This window comes from Ochotona princeps, chromosome 30, assembly GCF_030435755.1.
Source record: "Ochotona princeps isolate mOchPri1 chromosome 30, mOchPri1.hap1, whole genome shotgun sequence".
NCBI classification, from domain to species: domain Eukaryota; kingdom Metazoa; phylum Chordata; class Mammalia; order Lagomorpha; family Ochotonidae; genus Ochotona; species Ochotona princeps.
In genome coordinates, this window is record NC_080861.1 from 176,575 (window position 1) to 198,131 (window position 21,557).

Below are 21,557 nucleotides of genomic sequence, written 5' to 3' on the forward strand. Positions count from 1 at the left end.
CAGAATTACAAAGTCAAGTATTTTTTATCAAAATATACACCCCTCCCTGAAACTAACACAAGCCATCAACATTTTAAATGAATACTAGAGTTATAGAAAACATTTGCAAAATTATTTTTTCATGTATAAATATTCTGCCATATTTACTTTGGTCTAGAAGTATTAGCATACAAGTCCACTTAAAAAATATCCACATGTAAGGGTTGAGAGACATCATTACATGTCATAATTTCATATTTGGAGTTAAATCAAAAAGACTAACATACACGGCAATGTTCCTTGATTCGTAATCCTAACTTAGACTAAGCAAATTAGTGGGTCACAGGATTGCTTACTCAATATTCTTAATCATCAATCCCAAAACAATCTTCATAAGCCCTTCGAGACTGCCTCTTAAACAAAATCCAAGCACATAGTGCATGTGTACATATATACAACGTATAAAATGAAGTTGGATTCACTTGCATTTTCCCAGTTTCCTCTATCATATAATACTGTATGTAAGTGAAACTAGAAGAACAAAGATAAAAATGCAGATACAACAATCGGGGTTACTTAACAGCAAAGTACTACAGTTGTAAAAAAGGTCAAGTCTAATCATGTCCTTTCCTGGGTGTTTCAATGCTTCCTTGCCCACCCAAATCCACACGAAGTCTTCTTTCTCCATTGAGACATCACAATGTTTGTAGAGAGAAACTGGAGTCTCTGGCACTACTTCTTCATCATGACAACCTTCCAGCCTTGGATGATCTCAGGCTGCCCAGCTACCAAACCCAACGAACGGCAATGGCTGTATTGCCCCTCTTAAACTGGATTCCGAATTCTGCTCATCCCAGTATCCGACAGTCGAAATGTTTCCCCTCTTCTTCCTCTGGAAGGGTTTGTTTTGTTTTTTAATAAGAATTGTGAGTTCCAGCTTTCCAGGAACCTAGTATACGGAATGGAAATATCCTGCAGGGCAACAGGACTGAGGACAGTTGTTGATGGTGTGGATCAGTGTAAAAGAACTGTTAAAACCTTCAGAGGGTTTTTAGCAAGGAGATTACATGTCTGCAAATAGGAAGACAAAGCCACTGGCTTTGTGGATGCATTTCTGAGTGATATAAACAAGGGACAGAGCTTTGTCCTACCTCTTCACCGCGCAAGACAAAGCTCGTGCGTGAGGCAAAGAAGGTCATGATTTTCTTTCGCTCACTCAAGCCTGTGATGGGTACTGTGTGTGTGTGTGTGTGTGTGTGTGTGTGTGTGGCAGGGGATGTTTCTGGCACTTCTGCCCTATGGCTTTCTACCAGAAGGTACTTGGGACTGCATCATCAAGCAGGCTAGCAATTGTAAGGGTTAGACTTTGCCACTTTCAAGTACCTGGGAATTAACTAGCATCTGCACATGTGCCTTGTGCCCAATCTCCTGGACACTCCTTTAGTGGATTGGGGGTGTCATGTTTGGCTGGGACAGACCCGCCACTGTGCATGACCTTGTGAGGGCTGGAAGACTGAAGAAGGTTCCAGAAGAATTTGTACCTTCTTTGTTCTCTGTGTTGATGCTGCTGAATGCAGCAGAATCACAGGTATTGTGGGAAGACTCTTGCCTAGGCTTTCCATGACATCAGTGGATCAGTCAGCTTCCAGCAAGCAGCCTTCCTCGGAAAGCACACACATGCTCTTAGGTCATCTTCAACATGCTTCCTACGGATGTTCATATCAATCCTCAATATCTTCAGATTGACTGCTCATGGAATTTTCCTGCCAGCACTATGGACAGGTTGAAGTTGTAGTGACTTACACATATATTTTTACAAGGATTGTGATGCAGAAAAGCAGTTTCTAGAGAAAGATTGAGTGCTCTGCTTTCCTTGCTCTGTGTTCAGGTATGTTCAATAACATTGTAACCAATTCTCACAGTACCCACTTATCTGAACACATTTTAAATAGTGCAGAAAGCAGATGGGATGAAGCCTGTTATAGCTCATTTACCATTTAACATGCCTGGAAGAGGACATCTCTGTGACATCTTAGTTTTCTCCGGTGACCCAAAACAGTTCAGCAGCCAATTCCCATTAGCATTCACCAGAAAGTTTTAAAATTACCCTATGATTAAGCCCCTCCCCTTTCTCCCACCAGTAGAAATACCATAGCTAAGAACTTGGTTAGATCTCACAAGATCCCAGGGATGCTGGAGGGTTTCGGCTGTTTTGTTTATGTGTACTTTGCAGAAGGTTAATGCTCAAAAACCCAAAGTAGATATTTAGGATCCTTTTCCTGGAATTTTTCACAAGTGAGTTTTTACTTGTTGGTTAGATTTCATTCCTTGATGAATGTTAGGCAAACAAAACTAAACTTAAAAAAAAGAAGAAAAAAAGCCCACCAACTTTTATCTCAGAAGAACTTTCTAACTATTGTGCCCCTCCAAGGATAACACTTCCCACAACCATTTGCCCCTGATCCTTTTCGTCACTTTCTTCCGACTCAGGGAGCAGCAGGTTCTCCAGGGAGCCGGCGTTGTCGTGGCCCGGGTCAACTGCTTTCTCCTGCTGCCGTGAGACCTTGAATAAGTGCTTCTTCTGGTGCATGCCCAGGGCAGCGGCTGTCTTGCATATCTTGGGACACTGCAGGCAGGCGAAGCCCTTCCCACTGTGCTCCCGGACGTGCCTCTGCTCATGGTTCCTCTTGGTGGAGAGGTACAGAAAGCTCTGAAAGCAGAACTGGCAGTGGTAGCGCTTTTCGCCCGTGTGGATTCTCTCGTGGATCTTCAGAGTTTCGTTCAGCGTGAAGGCCTTGTGGCAGTACTGGCAGATGAACTCCTTCAAGCCCAGGTGGATGCGTTCGTGTTTCTGCAGGTTCCCTTGCACTGAGAAGCACCGCCCGCATGTCTTACACGGATATGGCTTCTCGCCGGTATGACACCTCATGTGCATCTTGAGCGTGGAAGGGCTCTGGAATTGCTTGGTGCATAGCTCGCAGACGTGAGGTCTGGAAGCCAGGTGCCTGTGGGGCCGGCCTTGGCCTGTGTCCACTGTCGCCTTGTCTCCGTCGCAGAGTTCGCACTGTGGCTTGGGCATGTCTTTATGGTCCTTGTCCTCCGATGCCTTGTCCGTGGGAGCTGTCCCCATGGCCCGGTCCAGCTGTGTGGGGAACTGGGCTCTGGTACTGGGGCTCCTGCTCCCGTGTTCTCTCCTCCAGGTCACTCTCCTCATTTTTCTCAACTGTCTCGATTTCTTCTTGGGTTTGTAGTTGTAGTACGGGCGCCATGGCTTGTCGCTGGAATCCTGGTCACTCACATCGTCAAACACCTCGCTCATCTCCAGGCACTCGGACTGGCAGGGGGCCAGGGGATTGTCTGCCTGGGTCTCCGGGGCGCTCTCCTGGGGCAGCGACTCCTCTTGTATCTGACACTTGGGCCTTCTCCCTCTTTTATAAAATAGCTTGGAGCCCAGGATGTGCCTCTTCACAATGGCTTCATTCCCGATTTTCACCGTGATTTGGCAAAGGGGCGCCACGTTGCTGTTGGTGGAGGTGCCGGGCAGGGCAGGTTTTGCAATGTAGGTTTCAATCTTGCTTGTCTCCTCAGTGGTGGCAGCAGTGGTGGGAACGCTGACTTTGCTCAGAGACCCGCTGGGATCAGTGCTGTGTCTGGACTCCTCCGGACTATCTCCTTTGCCGCAAGCTACCATTTTCCTTTTCTCCTTAACACTCTTGGGCCGGCTTGCCAATCTACTCCCTCTGTCTGGTTCAGATTTGCCATCATCCCTCGAGGGTTGCTCGGCAGCCGGGCTGGAAGGGGCTCTCTGATTGCTGCTGTCTGTGGCAGTGATGGCGTTGCTGTGCGTTATTACTGATGAGAACTGGCTGCTGTGTACAATGACCGAAGGTGCAGGGCCCCTGTAGCTGATCACAGATGTGGCATTCTCGCTGCTGTTACTCAGGGACGAGACAGGCATGTCACCTGCCTGGGGGTTAGAACTGACAGCGGTTGCCGCAGAAGAGACTGGCCCTTCAGCTGAGTAGATGTTACGGTCAAGGTTGATGTTCCGAGCCTCCTCTCCCCACTTGGTGCCCTCTGAATTCTGCACATTGGCAGAAGTGGATATGTCCTGATTGGCCAGGGTGCTGACGCTGTCTTGGAAGTTCAGGGTGGGTAATTCAGAGCTGGGTGGTGGGTTCTGAACCACATAGGTGCTGGGTGTAGACTCGCTCACTTGACTGCTTCCTTGGGCATTTTCAAAGGAAGAATTTCGGTAGCTCTTGTAAGGTGCTCTCTTGCATTTCATTGGCAACAACCGATAGAGTTTGTAGGGGTAGACACTGGGCTTCAAGCCTCCGTTGGCTGTCTTCTTGCTGACGGAGAGCCTGTGGTCTATGGCATGGAAGGACTTTTGGTGGTTCTTCAGGATATAGTAGGTCATGAACGTCTCCAAACAGAAGATGCACTGGTAGCGCCTTTCTCCTGTGTGCCAAATCTCGTGCCTTGTTCGGTATTCGGCCAATGCGAACACCTTGTTGCAGTAATGGCAGGGATACGTTCTTCTCCATGAGTGGACATTGGCGTGTCGTCGGAGGCTGGATAAGGTCACATAACTACGCTTGCACACCACACAGCTGTAAAGCATCTGCCCGTTAACAAATTTCACCATGTGGTCCTCATCTGGCAAGGTGCTTCTGGTGTTGGAAAACTCAGCCACCGTATTTTCAGCTAATAAAGGCTCCGGGCCAGGGAATGGCCCTCCATTCTGCCCAATGGTAGGGTAGTTCTCCAGGAAGTGTTGGTTCCCTCCAGCCACAGGCATGTGGTTTGACCTCATGCAGATCTGCTCATGCCGATCCAATCTGTTGAGGGTGGTGAACTGTTTATTGCAGTACTTGCAAACCAATGGCTCCTGCGTGGGCTTGTGCAGCTGCATGTGGGCGCCGAGCAGGGCGCTGCTCTCGAAGGACTTGGAACAACAGCTACAGCTGTAGACGAGAGCCGGTGCCTCTGCCACTGGCGGTCCGGGGACCTCAGCTGGCTGGTTTTCCTCTTCCCTGGGAAAATGGACCACAGTTTCTTCATTGCTGGGAGACTGTGAGTGAGAAAGGACAGCATCTGGCTGTGGGCTGTGTTCCTGGGTCACCTCAAAGCTGGCTGCCATGGGGGGTGCGATGTTCTCTGCCGGGGACTCGGAATCCTGGGGTGTGGAGAATGTCTTGGGCTTCCGGAACGTCTTTGGCTTTGCTACCAGTGCCTCACCATTCTCCCTGGCCGTCTCGCCGGGAGAGCTGCCCTCAGGCCCATGGGTAGGTTGGCTCCGGTAGGCCTCGGTTATGGAGGAGACAGCGTATGAGTGCTCAGCCAGCGTGCGCACCGGCTCCACCTCGTGGCATGTGTTGGCTCTCTCCAGGCAGAGGCTAGCTGTCCTCATGGAGTCTGAGACCTTCTTGAAGCTCGCTCTCAAATCTAGGGGGGAAAACATGTTGGCACTGTTTTCCGTCTCAATGATGGAAAATGCATTGGTGATCCTCGGCCCGTTGGCGATGGCCGGTTCCTCATGTCTCCTCTCATTTTTTTCTTCTTTGAGCACGCCTTTTTCGGTGATGCAGAAGACATAAGGGCCAGGGGAACTGGAGAAGTTGCGATCGCTGAGGTCCTCCAGGAAGGAGATGCCCAGCTTCTTCCCGGCAGCTGCCAGGTCTGTGACGGTCTCCTGCCTCTTGACTACCACTGTAGAGCTGTAGATGTAATTCAGGATCTCTGTGAACACCTCGGCCTTAAGGTCGTCCAGCTCCAGCACGTGGCTGGAGATGCAAATGGTATGGCTCCAGAAGATGTTCTTGAAGTAAAGGCTCGAGGCGGCCAGAACGTTGCTGTGTGCTTTGAACTTGGTGTCTTCCACAATGATGGTGACATCGCACAGGATGCCCCGGATGCGTTGCTCATTCAGGATGGATAGCACTGTGTCACTGTGCAGGTCATCCTTGAGGTCCCTGGAAAGGGACATGACTGTCATCTGAAACAGAGGAGACAAACAGTCAGAGGCCCCTTTCCACGAGTGGCTTCTTAATCATGACACAATTGTCAACTTCTGTGAGCAGCACTGTGGGTGTTTGTTTTGTTTTGTTTTGGGGGGATGAGGTGGGTGATGTGGGGGTGGGGCATGAAAGCTCAGGCACTGATCTCATGCTGGCCTTAGCGTCTTCAGGAGAAGCCAAACCTTTTCCTCACTCTGGCCTGTTTCTCACACCATCAATAATAGCTTTTACGGCTGGAGATTGTCCCAGAATCTGTGCCCCGCTATCCTGCGAGCTGTAGCTGTCCAGAGGTGAGTGGAAAGGGGAGGGGAGAAGCGTGGGGTTCTCATCATCACTTGGGTCCCTAGGGAGCTCGGCAATGTCATGGTGCCGTCTCATGCTCCCTTTTCCAAAGACATCTTGGATGATCTGAGCCAAACCCAACTCATGAACTGTGCAAATCAAAACTAGCTCTCCTTAGGTTAGTGGCACCTGGGGCTCAAAGAAGCAGGAACTGAGAGGGCTGCTTGTCTTATCTGTGCCCTAAGGAGTCTCTTTGTGGAAAGAATGGTTTGGGAGACCACTGTCAGAGGTACCCCACCTCTCCATGCTGTGGCGGAGGTGTGGAGCCTTCCCACTCCTTTCTGATGGTCCCTCCAACTGCAGCCAAAGTAAACTGCAGTTTTCAGAAACGACTCAGCAAGCTTCTGAGTTTTTTTTTTTAAAGATTTTATTATCATTGGAAAGCTGGATATACAGAGAGGAGGAGAGACAGAGAGGAAGATCTTCCGTCCGATGTTTCACTCCCCAAGTGAGCCACAACGGGCTGGTGCACGCAGATCCGATGCCGGGAACCTGGAACCTCTTCCGGGTCTCCCATGTGGATGCAGGGTCCCAAAGCATTGGGCCGTCCTTGACTGCTTTCCCAGGCCACAAGCAGGGAGCTGGATGGGAAGTGGAGCTGCCGGGATTAGAACCGGCGCCCATATGGGATCCCGGGGCGTTCAAGGCGAGGACTTTAGCTGCTAGGCCACGCCGCCGGGCCCAAGGTTCTGAGTTTTGAAAAGAAGCCAGAACACAAATCCAGGAAACAAGGGTTGCTTAAAAGGCACTTGTTGGTTCTCTGGTCTTCCCCTCACACTCTCTTCTCGGCTGTGCTTTCAGCTCGAGCCACCCTGGAAGCCTGGGAGGGCCAGGGTGTACTGACATGCTAGTGAGCATGGCTCTCCACAGTGGCAACAAACACATGGCACGCAGATGGTATCACTCTGCCAGGGTGATGCATTTCCTTTAAAAATATCAACAGCAACACAGTAGGTCACCCCACTGTTCCATGGGACACACTCATCAGCCGTTCCTCCAGTCTTCTGTGCTTCTGCCACCTCAAGTGACTCCCCGGAAAGGCAGGCAGCCTCGTCCCCCTGGTGACCTCTCAGTACCAGTGCACCAGTGTCTAGGGTGCTGGAGCATGGCTCTGGCATTTGTTTCGATGGGGAGACCAGATGGCCAAACAAAGAACCTCTCTTTTACCTTTCTATAAAGCTGCTAATCTAAGCTTTTACACAAGGATCCATTTGAGAAATTTTTTCCTTTTTTTTTCTTCTTTTTTGAGAAATTATTTTAATTACAATTGGCCATAGGAAGAAAAAAAAAGTACCTTCCCAGTGGCACATTCTTCGATGCTGAGAGCGCTGTGTCCCCATGTCTCTCTTCCAGTTCTCAGACAAGTGTGTTCAGAACTTTCATCAACGGCCACAGTATTCTCTAGCCTGGGCTTCTGCTGCGACTATTTTTGCATTTTCTTTAATAATGTTTGTTGTTCTGCCTACCCTGCCTTCAACTGTTATCATCTGTGGAACTTTTCTAGAAGTGTGGAGTATTATTATTTATAGAGTGTGGGGTGTTCTTAAGTAGCATAGAATGAGAGGAAATGAAATGTTTATATATGCATATATTTTTTAATTTGAAAAAAATTTGTTTATTTACTTAAAGTCAGAGTTACAGAAAGGAATGGAAGAGACAAAGAGAGGAAAGATCTTCCATCCACTGGTTCACTTCTCATATGGCTGCAATGACCAGGGCTGGCCCAGGCCAGGGTCAGGAGCTTCTTCTGGGTCTCTGAGACAAATGGGCCATCTTGTGCTGCTTTGCCCAAGCCATAAACAGGGAGCTGGATTTGGAAGTGGAGCAGCTGGGACTCAAGTCAGCGCCCAGATTGATTGCTGGCTCTACCCACCATGCACAGCACAGTTCTGGAGATGTGATCTTGCTGGCTTCCTCTGTGCCTAGCCTGTCCCGCCCTGCTGATAGCCCAGTAACACACACCGTGGATGTGTCTTTTCCTTTCCTTGAGGTCTCGCTGCCCCTTTGTAGGATTTGCTTTGCCCACAGATCCATATATTCTTATTCTGTCTGGCGTCTCTGAAGCCCAGGCTGGGCTTCCATTCGTTATCCAGCCTAATCAGACAACATGTGATCTGACACACATGCTCTGTGACTCAACAAGGTGGCTTCTATCTTGGCTTAGGTCTATCCTTATGTCATCCTTTTTTCTTCTAATTCAAAACCATTGATTCTTCCAAAATACCTCCTCTTAACGGCACTGTGAAGCATCCAAAAGGCTCTACTTCCATTTGGGAAGTCTACTGGTCCCTGGAGACCCTTAGAAGATTGCTTCTAGGACCCCTCCAACCATGGAGACCCAAATGTGCATATGATCAAGTACCTTCTATAAAATGGTGTAGTATTCCCATATCTACACAGTCTTCCCATGGACTTTAAAATAGCTCTAGGTTATTTTTTATACCTAATGCAATTAGCTGTTACACTGTATTGTTTAAAGAAGAAAATAAAGACCTGCACAGATTCCTCCTCCTACCCCCCGCTTGAATATTTTCTTTTTTTTTTTTTTAAGATTTTTTTAATTTGAAAGGCAGATTTAACATGAAGAAGGAGAGACAGAATCATCTTCCATCCTCTGATTCACTCCCCAAGGGGCTGTAATGGTCAGAGCTGAGCCAATCCAAAGCCAGGAGCCAGGAGCTTCTTCTGGGTCTCCCTTCATGCTTGTGCAGGATCCCAAGGCTTTGGGCCATCCTCCACTGCTTTCCTAGGCTACAGGCAGGAAGCTGGATAGGAAGTGGAGCAGCCGGGACATGAACCGGTGCCCAAATGGGATCCCCATGATTGCAAGGAGGAGGATTAGCCAATTGAGCCATTGTTCCAGCCCCCTCCACCCAACTTTGAATATTTTCAGTCCACAGTTCATTGAATCCTCAGATGTGAGAACCAATTGTATGGAGTTGCACATCAGGCTAATAAAGAGTCCAAGGTATTCTGGCTACTATTTATAACACGAGGGGTTCAAGCAGCTCATGGGGGCCAGGATAGTGGCACAATGGATTAAGTTGCTACTCGGGACACCCACACTGCATGCTGGAGTGCCTGCTTTAGTGTTCTGTCTCTGCCTTTGATCTAGTTTCCTGCTCATGCACACAATGCAGGCAGCAGGTGATGGCTCAAGAACTTGGGTCCCTGCCACCCACACCGGAGAACAGAGTGCCTGGCTCTTGGTTTTGGCCTGGAAGCAGCCTCAGGTTATTGAGCTCATTTGGGGAGTGAACAAAGAAATAGAAGATTGATTTCTCTCTTTCTTTGCTTTTCAAATCAATGAATTTCTTTTAAACAAATGTTTTCAAAAGTTTGTGGAACATTCATTCAAACTTCTAAGTCCATTCTCCCACAATGTTGCTGAAGCTTGCTCCTCTAAAAAGCTCTACCCATTCAGGTAGTTTTCCTTTCCTTCTCTTGAGTAGTTCAATTAGGACTGATAGCAAAAGGTAAGAGTTAACAGTTAGTACACTAGTCATATTTAGAACTAGAATAACAGACTCAGTAACAAGCATCATTATCTATGCTATTACAACATTCTTAGAGGTTTGGAAACTTCATGTATGGCAACTTTCAGGAACAGAAATCCTTTTAAGACCATAGTTACTAAGTGGTACTCCCACCAGACTTTCTGACCCACATACACACAAAATGATTGTCTTATGCCAATTTTATTCAGCAAGTATGTTAATACTGAACATGGTCAGATAGGAAGTTGAGTGGGAGACACAACTCAAGTAAGGCAAGCCTTTCTCCCAGGAGCTCAAAGTCTGAGAGGAGAACTGAGAATGCCATGGTGGAAGGTGGTGAGTTTCCCAGTGCAGGTGAGGGTTTGAGGCTAGAAGACTGAGTGACAGTTTATTATTGACAAGGCCCTGAATTATTGGCATCAATGGAGCAAAACAATGGGAGTAGGAAGGCCATTTCAAGCAGAAGAAACATTGGGGACAAAATCAAATAGAAAATGATACGAGTGCATGTGTGCTGGAACCGATGGCAATGCTGGGTGGTGGCTGGAGAAGGCGGAGGCTGCTCCATGAGTGCCAGGCACATGATGGCCTCAGCATGCATCCAGTGATGACATAGCCCAGAAAGGAAGGGTGGGGCCAGTCCAGGAAGGGCCTCCCCTGCAGTAAACGCTGTCCAAAGCAGTGTTTGTCAGTTTTTATTTCTGTATGGAATGCCTGGAGCAGGCTATTTAAGAAGGAAAAGAGGTTTACTCAGCTCACAGTTTTAGATGCTTGAAGTCTCAACTTCATGGGACATACTCTGCAAGGTCCCAGGGGAGATGGAGGGAGCAAATCAGGTGGGGGTTGGGGCAGGAGGCATTATATCTCCAACAGAAAGTGGGGGAGAGAGAAAGAAAGAAACCAACCAATCAGCAGGGCCAGGGTCAGGCTTCCACAAGACGCTCTTGAGAATGCAAAGCAGTCCCAGAAAGTGGCCTACATCCCTTTCAAGGGTATGCTGCCATCTGACGTAAGGCTCTCCCAATAAGCTCTGCCTCCCCATGTGGCCACCCTGAAAACTAAGCTTCCAACGCTGTAGCATTGGGGCGGGGTGGGAACATGCAGAGTATCTATATCACAGCACAAATGACCACAGGAGTCATAATGAGAGCAGAGTTTGCAAATGTGCAGGGGGGCCCAGCGGCGTGGCCTAGCGGCTAAAGTCCTTGCCTTGAAAGCCCCGGGATCCCATATGGGCGCCGGTTCTAATCCCGGCAGCTCCACTTCCCATCCAGCTCCCTGCTTGTGGCCTGGGAAAGCAGTCAAGGACGGCCCAATGCATTGGGACACTGCACTCGCGTGGGAGACCAGGAAGAGGTTCCTGGTTCCCGGCTTCGGATCGGCGCACATAGGCCCGTTGCGGCTCACTTGGGGAGTGAATCATCGGACGGAAGATCTTCCTCTCTGTCTCTCCTCCTCTGTGTATATCTGACTGTAATAAAATGAATAAATCTTAAAAAAAAAAAAAAAGAAAATGTGCAGGGGACAGGCAGTGTGCTAAGGACTTGGGGTGGGAGATCAGCCATATTAGTGGTACAGGCAAGAGGCAGCCCGTCGGCCCAGCTAGTGAGGGCCTGGAGAAGAGCAGGTGTCCTGCTCTGCAGCTTAGAGACTGAGATGGAGATGGGAGGTGGAGGAGGGAGGTTGGTGGCAGAAATATATGAACTCAGAAATAGAGTTTAATTCCTCAGATGAATATCTACTGAACACCATTTACTGCTAGGTCCTAGGTATCACCTGGGGTTCAGGCTTCTGAGCACATGTGTACTGCAACCCCATCACATGCTTTCTGACAGCAGTTTCTAAACCCAGCCATGCATCAACATCACCTGGGGAATTGCAGCTAAGCTGCCATCAGGTTCTGAGATCTGTTTGTACTTTTACACTTTCTCAGCACTGAAGAAGCAGTACATTCACATGACACCAAAGTGAAAACGCACCGAGAGTTCACCTTGGGAAGTCTTCTTTCCATCTTACGTCAGGTGGTTTTCAATCAAGCAGCCAGACACAGGCCTAAAGGGTTAAACTGCAACCCAGTGCCTTAAGAGGGTTGGGGTTCTGTCTATCAAGGCTTGCCGAGAAGCAGAAAGGGGTGTTTCAGCAGCCAGGGGTGAGGGGCTCAGCAGCCCCTGGCAAAGAGCAGCAAGGGATGGACTTTCGCTCCGTAGATACAGACAGAGGCACCTTCTGAAGGCTGCCATTTCAGATACCAGCATCCCAACTAAGGGCAGATCCAATCCTGCTCTGCTTTTTGTTTGTTTGTTTGTTTAAGATTTATGTTATTTATTAAAGAGAGAGAGAGAGAGAGAGAGAGAGAGAGAGCGCGAGCTTTCATTCTCTGGTTCAACTCTGCAAATGGCTGCAATGGCGGGGACAGACCAGGTTAAAGCCAGGAGCCAGGAGTCCCATCTATGTCTCCTATGTGAGTGCAGAGGCCCAAAGTTTTGGATCATCCTCCACTGCTTTCCCAGGTGCATTAGCAGGCAGCTGGATTGGAAATGGACCATCTGGGACTCAAACCGGAGCCTACATGGAATCTTGGTGGTTATGCCACAATGTTGCCCCCTGGCTCTACTTCTACATGCAATTTTTAAAAAGATTTATTTATTTTTATTGGAAAGTCATATTTCCAGAGAGAAGGAAATACAGAGAAAAAGATCTTCTGGGAGCTGGTTCACTCCCCAACTGGCTGCAATGGCTGGAACTGAGCAAATCTGAAGTCAGGAGCCTCCTCAGGGTCTCCCATGTGGGGGCAGGATCCCAAGACTTTGGGCCATCCTCTACTGCTTTCCTAGGCCATAAGCAAGGAGCTGGATGGGAAGTGGAGCAGCTGGGATATGAACCGGTGCTCATATGGGATCCTGGCATGTGCAAGACAAAGACTTTAGCCACTACTCTGCCGTGCTGGGCCCCCGGTTCCATGTCTAATCCAGCTCTCTGCTAATGGAAAACCAGTGGGTGATGTACCCCCTGCAATCCATACAGAAGACTCAAATGGAATTCCTGATTTTGGCCTGACCCAGACCTAGCTGTTGTGCTGCTGAAGGGAGTGAACCAGAAGATCTTTGTCTATTTCTGTGTCTCCCTCTCCATCACTCTGCTTTTCATATAAGTAAATAAATAAATACTTTAAAATAAATGGGAAAAAAGAGGCCAAATCAGCATTTTAGGCCCTCAGGAAATGTATAATCTCAGTCAATGCAACAGCTTAAAATGAGAATTCCAAATGTGCAAACTAGAAAAAGAGAGAAACTTGTTGAGGAAGCAGTTTAAAGTGTCCAATCTTGGCTGTGTGCCTCCCTAAATGGTGGCTTTTGTCACCAAAGCCTTCAGGACATTGTGATCCACCTGCTGGGTGATCTCTGAAGGTGCAAGGGCGAAGAGCCATTCTCTGAGTGTCCCAGTTGTCATACAGAATTGGGCTTCACAACTGGGGACCAGCGGGAACCCACAGCTGGTCACAGAGCAGTTGTGGTTCCCACAGGCCTTGTGATTTTAAAATCCTGTTGCTTTTTTCTTTGTTAAAACTTGGCTAAAAATGGTGAAAAACACTAAGATTTAACACAAACATCAATATGTCTTTTTCTGAAAAGTAGACCATTGGGGTTGTCACCTGCTTGGCAAGGACAGAGGCCGAGTGGCTGGGTCCCTGCTCAGGGCTGTGAGCAAGCAGCCTTTCCTCCTGGTACTGTGGCCTGCCTGCCTCTTACTGGGAAGCAGAAGGCACTGGGCCAGGAGACCTGAGCAGTCGTACTTCCGGTATGTACAACAGAGTTCCCAGCCATAGGGGGCCACTGATTCGGCCAAAACGGAGCTGCACTGCAGTGTTTTTCCAGGGCCAGTACCTTGCAACACAGGCCTGGGGAGCGCCTGGCAAGGGAAAGCCCACCACAGGTTTCTGGACAAGAGAGGCACCTTAGGAAGAAGCCAGAAGCAGCCTACAAGACTTCCTCTGCCCAGCCTCGCCAAGAGGCCGAGCACCACAGCCTCCTCAAGTGTTTTCTACAAAGCATATTTCATGCCATAAGTTTGCTATTCTAAGTGTTGTTTCCCCAGGATGGAACAGAAAAACATGAAAAAGATGTTCTAGGATGCAAAAATTCCAGTAAGCCAAGATTTTAGAAAAAAAAAGTTGTTTTCAGACAACTAAACGGGCTCATTTGACTTCTGCTACTCTTCCCCTGTATTTTGCCCAAGGTAACTTAAACTACTTACCTACAGTACTTGAATACATACATTTATGAGGGACCATGTGAATAAAAATACACATGTGAACAAATAAATCTTTGAACTGTTTTCAAAAGCATAAATGCATACAAATAGGATGAGCACATAATTGAACATCCAAAGTGGGATGTCTAAGAGAGAACAGAGGTCCCACTCAGAAGGGGACAGAAGGAGCCCCATGGTGTCGGAACCCCAGCTAGTCAGAAGGAACGGCCATTTGTGCTGATAAACAGGGGCAAAATCAAAACCTCTATATTCCAAGATGTCAAAGGCTGCCTTCTGATTTTAGATGAAAAAGGGTATTTATAAAAGGATAAAATATTCTTGATAAAATATTCTTGAGAATTTTGTCAATACATGAAAACTGGGCTTTATTGGATTCCACTTGCATGAATGCTTCCAGGGAGTCCTTCACACATTGGGAAACAGTGGCTGCTTTACTCCTGCCACCACCCTCTCCCTCCACCTTCCACAGTAAACACACACACAGGCACTGAAGATGCTTCTGCTGGTTACAATGGCAGAACGGCCTCGCTGGGGAAGAAGGAAGGAAGGAAACGCCATGCTCCTGACCTATGCTCCATGGAGGACAGAGGTGCACGGGGAACAGTGTGGAAGGGCCTGCTCGTAGCACCCACAGGCTTGTGGTGCACACTGCACATGTTGCTTGCCTCCTGACCCTGAGGACTTGTTTATTCCATCTGCGTGAGACTTCAGGAGGAAGGCCTGAGTTCCCCACTGGCTCTGAGCCTCGTCTCCCAGCCCGTGACGCCAGTGCCTCTCACCCTCGTCCATACTCATGCATGGGCATGCTGTACCCAGGGCAGCCAGGCCCCTGGTTCTGCTGCGCTTGCACGCATCCATATGATACACCTGCTCATATTCACAGCCACTGGTCCTGGGAGCTCCCTAGCGCAGGAAGATCTGACCTGCCTTTGGCTCGGCACCATGTACTGGTGATGCTGACAGAGCCAAAGGCAGGGTAGTTCTTGAAGTCATGTTTAATAAACCTTTGTGGAGGGGAGCAGGTTGCTCAGACTCCTCTCAGCAGATTGATGAGGTGAAAATCCTTTCCACAGTAATATTACACTGCTCTTCACTTTTGTGACTACGCTGACTTCCACAGTAACAGTGCAAAAGGAATGATGGGTAATTCGAACCTTAGCAAGCATCAAGACACTAACACGTAACTGAAGAAGAAATTATTGTGTGTGTTAGCTTTTGAATACTCATCTTTTCAACGTTCTGTGTGACAAAAGGGGAAGGACAAGTAAAATACTTGCACAGATAGATGATAGCTTGGAGGGAAAGCAATGGGGTGGCTGAGTTGCAAGCTGAACTAGCCATCTCTTTCTTCATGAACACCATTTTTTTTCCCTTGAGAGAATGGTTAATTGACAAGCGATTATTATTCATATCTGTATTTGGTCAAGTGTTTTCTTGAAAATGCACTAAGGGACATTACAAGGCATATTTACTCTGTTGCACCACAATGCCAACCCCTTCTAAATTGCTTTTTTCCTAAAGATTTATTTTATTTATTTGAAAGTTAGGGTTAACAAAGAAGGAAGGCAGGAGAGAGAAAGAGAGAAAGAGTCTTTCATCTGCTGGTTCTCTGCCCCAATGGCCACAGGTGTCAGGGCTGAGCCAGGCTGAAGCCAGGAGGCAGGAGGTCCACACAGGGATCCCATGTGGGCACAGGGACCCACATCCTTGGGTTATATCCCATTGCTTTCTCAGGTGCATCAGCAGGGAGCTGGATGGAAACTTGAGGATCTAGTCTCAAACTGGCATCCATAAGCGATGCCAACATTGTAGGTAGAAGGTTTATGTGCTACACCACAATGTTGGTTACCTAAATTGTTTGTAAATACATTATCTCACATTTCTGTCACTCAAAGTAAGTGACATGTATGCCTACAACAGCTGAAGAGAAAGGCAGTATGGTAAACCATAAAAGGCCCTGGGGATAGCTGCAGAGGCTGAAGGACAGAAACACTGTTCCACAGGCACGCAGCCACAGGGGTGCTTCAGGCTGGCAGTGGAGGACAGAGCTCAAAGATAGATCTGTTACAATGAGAAAAATACTGAAACCCAGGCATTTTTTTTCATGACACATTTTTTGTGAGCTTTTTGAAGACCTCTTATGTGCATGAATTTCAAAACAATTTTTGCATCAAAACAAGTTTAACTTTCCACAAATATTTTTTTTTTCTGTTGTTTTGGAAGGCTTGCCATCCACACGCTGCTGCGGACCTTCATTCTGTAAACAAACCTGAGCTTGGCCAAGAAGGCTGGGAACTGACAGCCACTGCCAGGCAGGCTGAGCGCAGGTGAGTATCCTCTGTTGGGTGTCGCCTCTGCCTGCATACAGCCTGCACGGCCTGTGCAGCTGGCTCACAGGAGCTATTTGCCAGTAGGAAGCTCTCTGCTCTCCTAGTGAAACCCAAGTCCATCCCTGGGTCCCTGGGAAGCCGCTTTTGGGCCTTGGTCCACTCACAGGATTGCACTGGAAAGAAGGGAGGTGGCTGCTCCCAGTTCACTAACCCAGGCCTAGCTCCCAGAATTTCCGGGTTCATCAAATCCTCCCTCTGCCCAGTTAGCTCAGGCTTCTAAACACATAGACTAGAGGACAGTGACAACACGATGTAACAGTTTCCATACAAAGTCTCATAACAAAGGAAGGCAAACCTCTTGACAGGGTTAACCGACAGATCTAGTACACAGCTCTTTATAGTCTTGCAAATAAAATCTGGTGTCTATTGTTGTTAGTAAATCTTCAAGACATAACGCAGAGGGAAATGGAGAACTCCTCCTGTTGCCCGGCCACAAGGAGAACTGGAAGCCACTTACTGAAGGCCACTCGTCAGGGCGAGGCCGAATCCTGTTTTTCTGAATCTCCTGGTCCAAGGGAAAGGCCGACAGCCCTTCTCCTGGCTGCGTCTCAGCCTCTGGACTCCTCCCCTACATCACAGCAAAACCGAATCTGCAGATCCACGGGACAACTTCCTCCTCTCGCTACTGCAACTTGTCTTCTATAAAAAGAAACGTAGAAATCAAACCTAACTAAAAAAAGAACGCACTGTATTAGGATACTGATCTGGAGCCCTACAAAAGTCAGGCATGCAGTCCATGTTGGGCCACAGGAGGTGCCGTACGCAGGGTGCGCAGGTTACTGCGCACAGCTTTTTGGCCGGCACACTGCTTCAGCAAGCTGGCTCCAGTGGCCCACACATATCTTTGCAATTGGTTTTCTCACAGTCATGTTGGGTAACTGCGTCAGACCACATGTGACCAATGTTAGCAACACACTCACTCATCAGATCTGGAAGATTACAAAACAGAACCCCTTTATGGAACTGAGCTGCGTCTAGGAAAAGAAAATTTAAATCCCCTGGATTTTGCCCTCCAAGTGAAGCCCAGCAAAGGGGCTGCCTTGATCATTCTTTAATGCATTTAAGCTATCAGATTTAAGAAGGCACAGAATGACAAGAGGAGTTTCTTGGAGCACCCACCATATGGAGAGGCTGGGCAGTCCCCACTACAGCCTGGAGAAGCCAAGCTTTCTGACTCCAGACTTGTCCAAATGGATAATGAGTGGGAGCAGCATCAGGTGGCAAGTGATGCCATGGGCCTGGCTCCATGCTTTAGGTAGCTAATTCACAAGGATGAAAGGGGAGAGGGGATTTCTTTTGTTTATTATTTATTTTTGGATGCACAGCAGTGTCAGGTGAGCTGTGTTCATCTCACAATCAGGCTTGGCTGGGCACCTGCTTCTCTGCAGAAATCTGGCAGACGGACTTCAAGACTCTATCATTGTAAGTTTCCACAACTATGGCCCACTCCCTTAAAACAGATTTTATTTATTTGAAAGGCAGAGTTACAAAAGAGAGAGAGAGAGAAATAGAGAGTGATCTTTCATCCACTAGTTCACTTCTCAAAGCGCTGCAATGGCCAGGACCGGGCTAAGCAAAAGCCAGGCGCTTCTGTCTCCCACATGGGACAGGGATGCAGGCACAGGGTCATCCTCCACCGCTTTCCCCAGGCACACCATCAGCAGACAGGCCTTGACCTGCACTACCCTGGCCAGTTTCTTGTTTCAACTAAATCCCATTGACATTCTAAGTCTCAACTGTAGGAGGTATTTTAAAAACATTGACTGTATTCATTTGAAAAGGACAGACTGGGTGGGTCGCTCCTATCTGCTGATTTACTCCCCAGTCAGCAGCGGGCTGGGCTGAAGCCAGGAGCCAGATACCCCAGCCAAGTCTCTCATGCAGGTGGCAGGGGCCAAGTAACTGAACTGTCATCTGCTGCATCCCAGGATGAATTGGCAGAAAGCTGGATCAGTAGCAGGGAAGCCTGGATTTCAGTGAGGTACTCGCACACGGATGCTGGCACCTCAAGTGGCAGCTTAACCTGCTGCAGAAGGCATTTTCATCTGAATGCTATGGGGACTGAGGACAAGTTTCCCAGGGAAGAATTCTTATCCCTCAAAGCTTTTCATTTTAGGGATCAACTACCATCAAGAGTAGGTTTCATGGGTGTGCATTATATTATGGTAGATTATGCCTCAGGTTGTGATGGGTGCTTATTGTAGCACAGTGGGTTAAGCCTCTAGCTGTGATGCCAACATCCCATATTGAAGTGCCAGTTTTGGGTCCAGGCACCTCCACTTGGGGGCCCAGCTCCCTGCTAAGGCAATCATTCTTGGAGTCAGCAGCCCATGGTTCAAGTGCTTTGAGCCCCTGTCACCCACGTGGAAGGCCCAGATGGATGTCCTGGCTCCTGGCTTTGTTCTGGCCCAGTCCTGGTTTTCATGAGCATCTGGAGAAGTGAGCCCCAGAGGAGAGGTCCTAATCGCTTTGTCTCTCTGTTGTTCTACCTTTTAAGTAAATGAAAATAAATATACTTCAGAAAAATGAAAAATATTTTTAAAAACCCACTTGGTTTCAAAGGCTAAATATCACTTTCTTGAGTAGCCAGTGGACAGACTGATTCATGAGGGGTAGCCTGCTCCCCTTGGCTGACTGCTACCCTGGAGTGGGCTTGGAGGAGGGCAAGCAGAAGGAAGGCTGCAGTGTCCCTGGCTTGGAAACAAGAATGAACCTCCAGTTAACTGCAGGCGAGCTCTCCTAAAATGGATGGAGTACCAGCTGCTGCTGTTTCGGGACTCAACAACAGAAATCGGCCTCCTCGGCTTTTATTCCAATCCTGAAGACTCCCAGATCCTCACCAAGGAGCACCGAGGACTACATCCCTACTGCCAAGGAGACCACGGGGAAATGGAGTGCCTTCGGAGACCAAGAACTCTGAGGTCAACCACTCCCATTTGGATCTACCACATGGGATGGAAGAAGCCCAAATCCTGCCTAGCAGGTTCCAAGGACATCGGAACAACAACCAGGATCCCTGAGCGGTCCGCAGAAACAGAAGAACAGTAAACTTCCTTTGGGACTAGGGAGAGGAGCTTTCTCTGGTCCTTGCCTGCTTCCAACTTTGGGTCCCCACCCCCCTCTCGTAATAACCATCAGGAGCGCTCCAGAAACCCCTCAAAACAAACCAACACACAAACAAACAAAACTAGAATAGATAGAGAACAACAAGGAAAGCTTAGAACCAGACAGGAAATGGTCAGCGGGGATGCACTTATACCTCACTGGGTGGGACACAAAGATTAGTTACTCCTCACTGGGGTATGGAAGATTTCTCTGCACACCCCTCCTAAACATGCTCACCTAAACTGTTGACATATATCCTGTTAGAATTATAGAGTTACACCACCCGAAAAATAGCCAGGTTCAGCGAAATCATGCTTCAATGCTATAAACTGCTAAAGACTAAAATTAAAATAGGCATGAGACAGCTGAATAGCAATCTAAGCCATTTTAAGGTGTATAGAATACGGTTGAATGTAAACCAAAAATGAAATGTCTATGAAGAAGTCACATGTTGTGGTTGAGAACCTGCATTTTCCTATTGGTTAATCAATACCATGTCAATTAATGCCATAATGTTGTAAATGGTTGGAAATATTATGTTGGTCAGCTCACTTAAAAGGCAAAATTCCGGGCTTTTCCAGCAGGATGCCCCATTACCTGATAGGATGAGGGATCAGCAGAGGGGTCACAGAAGGCATTACTATGACACTGACTGGCAATCCAGAACCATACTCGGGGCTAGAATGTGTAAGGCATACGTGGACCAATGCCCTGACACTCTGACCCCATTGGACGGTTTAGAAGGGCCGGTGGAGTCTATGCAGGAGGCATGACAGTCTATAGGACGCTCTGGGCTGACCAGAGCAACCTCTGGCATAGTTAACACTGGCTGGCAACAGGCCTGGTTGGAGAGCGTGGTGGAGGCCTTGGCTGCGTGGAGCCTACCACTAAGGGGCACAGGAACTGGAGGGAGGCTGAGTTCTGGTCGGGTCACAGTTGTAATCCCTTGGCACAAATATCAATTCGGCTTTGACGCACCATGCCGGATTAGACCACAGCACAGTTTGGTGCTCTGGAGGACCAGGATAGACGTTGGACAGGCTCGGCTAGGCCTCAACCCCATCTGAGCCATATATGAGATACGCGTGGGTATGGACGAGCCGTGGCTGGGCTGAAACTCTCAATAGCAGGAACCAGAATGGATTGAAGAGCGGTGCTGGCCGAAGGACCTGCTGGAATGCGTGAAGCCCGACACCATGAAGGAGTCGGAGGGAGGAACCTGAACAGATCCTCTGACAGGACACTGACTCTACAAATAAACGCAAGAAGCATGGAGGTAAATAACCCAGAAGAGGCTTTGGAAAGTGACCCACTGGAATACACTTGGCTCGGGTTGGGGCAGACCAGGCTGAGTCGGTTCACGTCATCCACTGGCAAGCCCAAGTGCTGAAACTGTGTGGGGGCCTGGCCGTGTTTGGTTGCGATAAAAAAAAAAAAAAAAAAAACAGTACAAAACACAAAATGCCAAGGTGAAATGGCCTGTGCTAGCAGGGAATGCAACACCCGACCAGCACTCCTCCCACTGGTTTAGGTGAGGGACAAGAGTGTGATGGGCAGAGCCGGGGAGAGATGCGATACTCATTGGTTCCAATAGAGGTCGGGGCTCAGAAGAGAACCAACCCAGGGGTTAAAACCATCAGCTGATCGGAGTGATGGACGGTGGCGGGCACTGTGCTTACTAGTAGTACATGTAGGAGCCTGGACTAGGAATGCCTCAAAGTTTTTTTTTAGGGGGATTCCCCTGAACAAAATGGAGGAATCAAAGCATTAATCAAAAAAAGATGGAAAATGGAGTAGATGAATCAACCACCTCAGCTTTATGCTTGCAGCGGAAAACTGGACAAGGGGAAACCCTAAGACAGACTATGTCAATCAGTGGACTCTGCACCAGCCTCATCATACCTGGACTGTTGCTGATGATATGTTGGTGCTTCTAATTGATCGAGGTG

At 48.3% G+C, this 21,557-nt stretch overlaps 1 protein-coding gene across 12 annotated transcripts in view; it reads right to left on the reverse strand.

Moving 5' to 3' along the window:
* Positions 1–21,557, reverse strand: part of ZBTB38 (zinc finger and BTB domain containing 38) — a 75,223-nt gene that overhangs the window by 16,391 nt on the left and 37,275 nt on the right. For 7 of the 12 annotated variants that reach the window (XM_058657262.1, XM_058657261.1, XM_058657264.1 and 4 more), the window contains 2 exons: positions 16,961–17,142; positions 1,574–5,980 (listed from right to left, as the gene is read on the reverse strand). The exons of 1 other annotated variant lie outside the window; for it this stretch is intronic. In XM_058657262.1, the coding sequence (XP_058513245.1) occupies positions 2,393–5,980 (3,588 nt within the window). In that variant the 5' untranslated portion in view covers positions 16,961–17,142 and the 3' untranslated portion in view covers positions 1,574–2,392. Of the gene's footprint in view, positions 1–1,573; positions 5,981–16,960; positions 17,143–21,557 lie in introns of those variants that run through there. 4 more of the 12 variants (XM_004588415.2, XM_058657266.1, XM_058657265.1 and 1 more) reach the window with 2 other exon arrangements.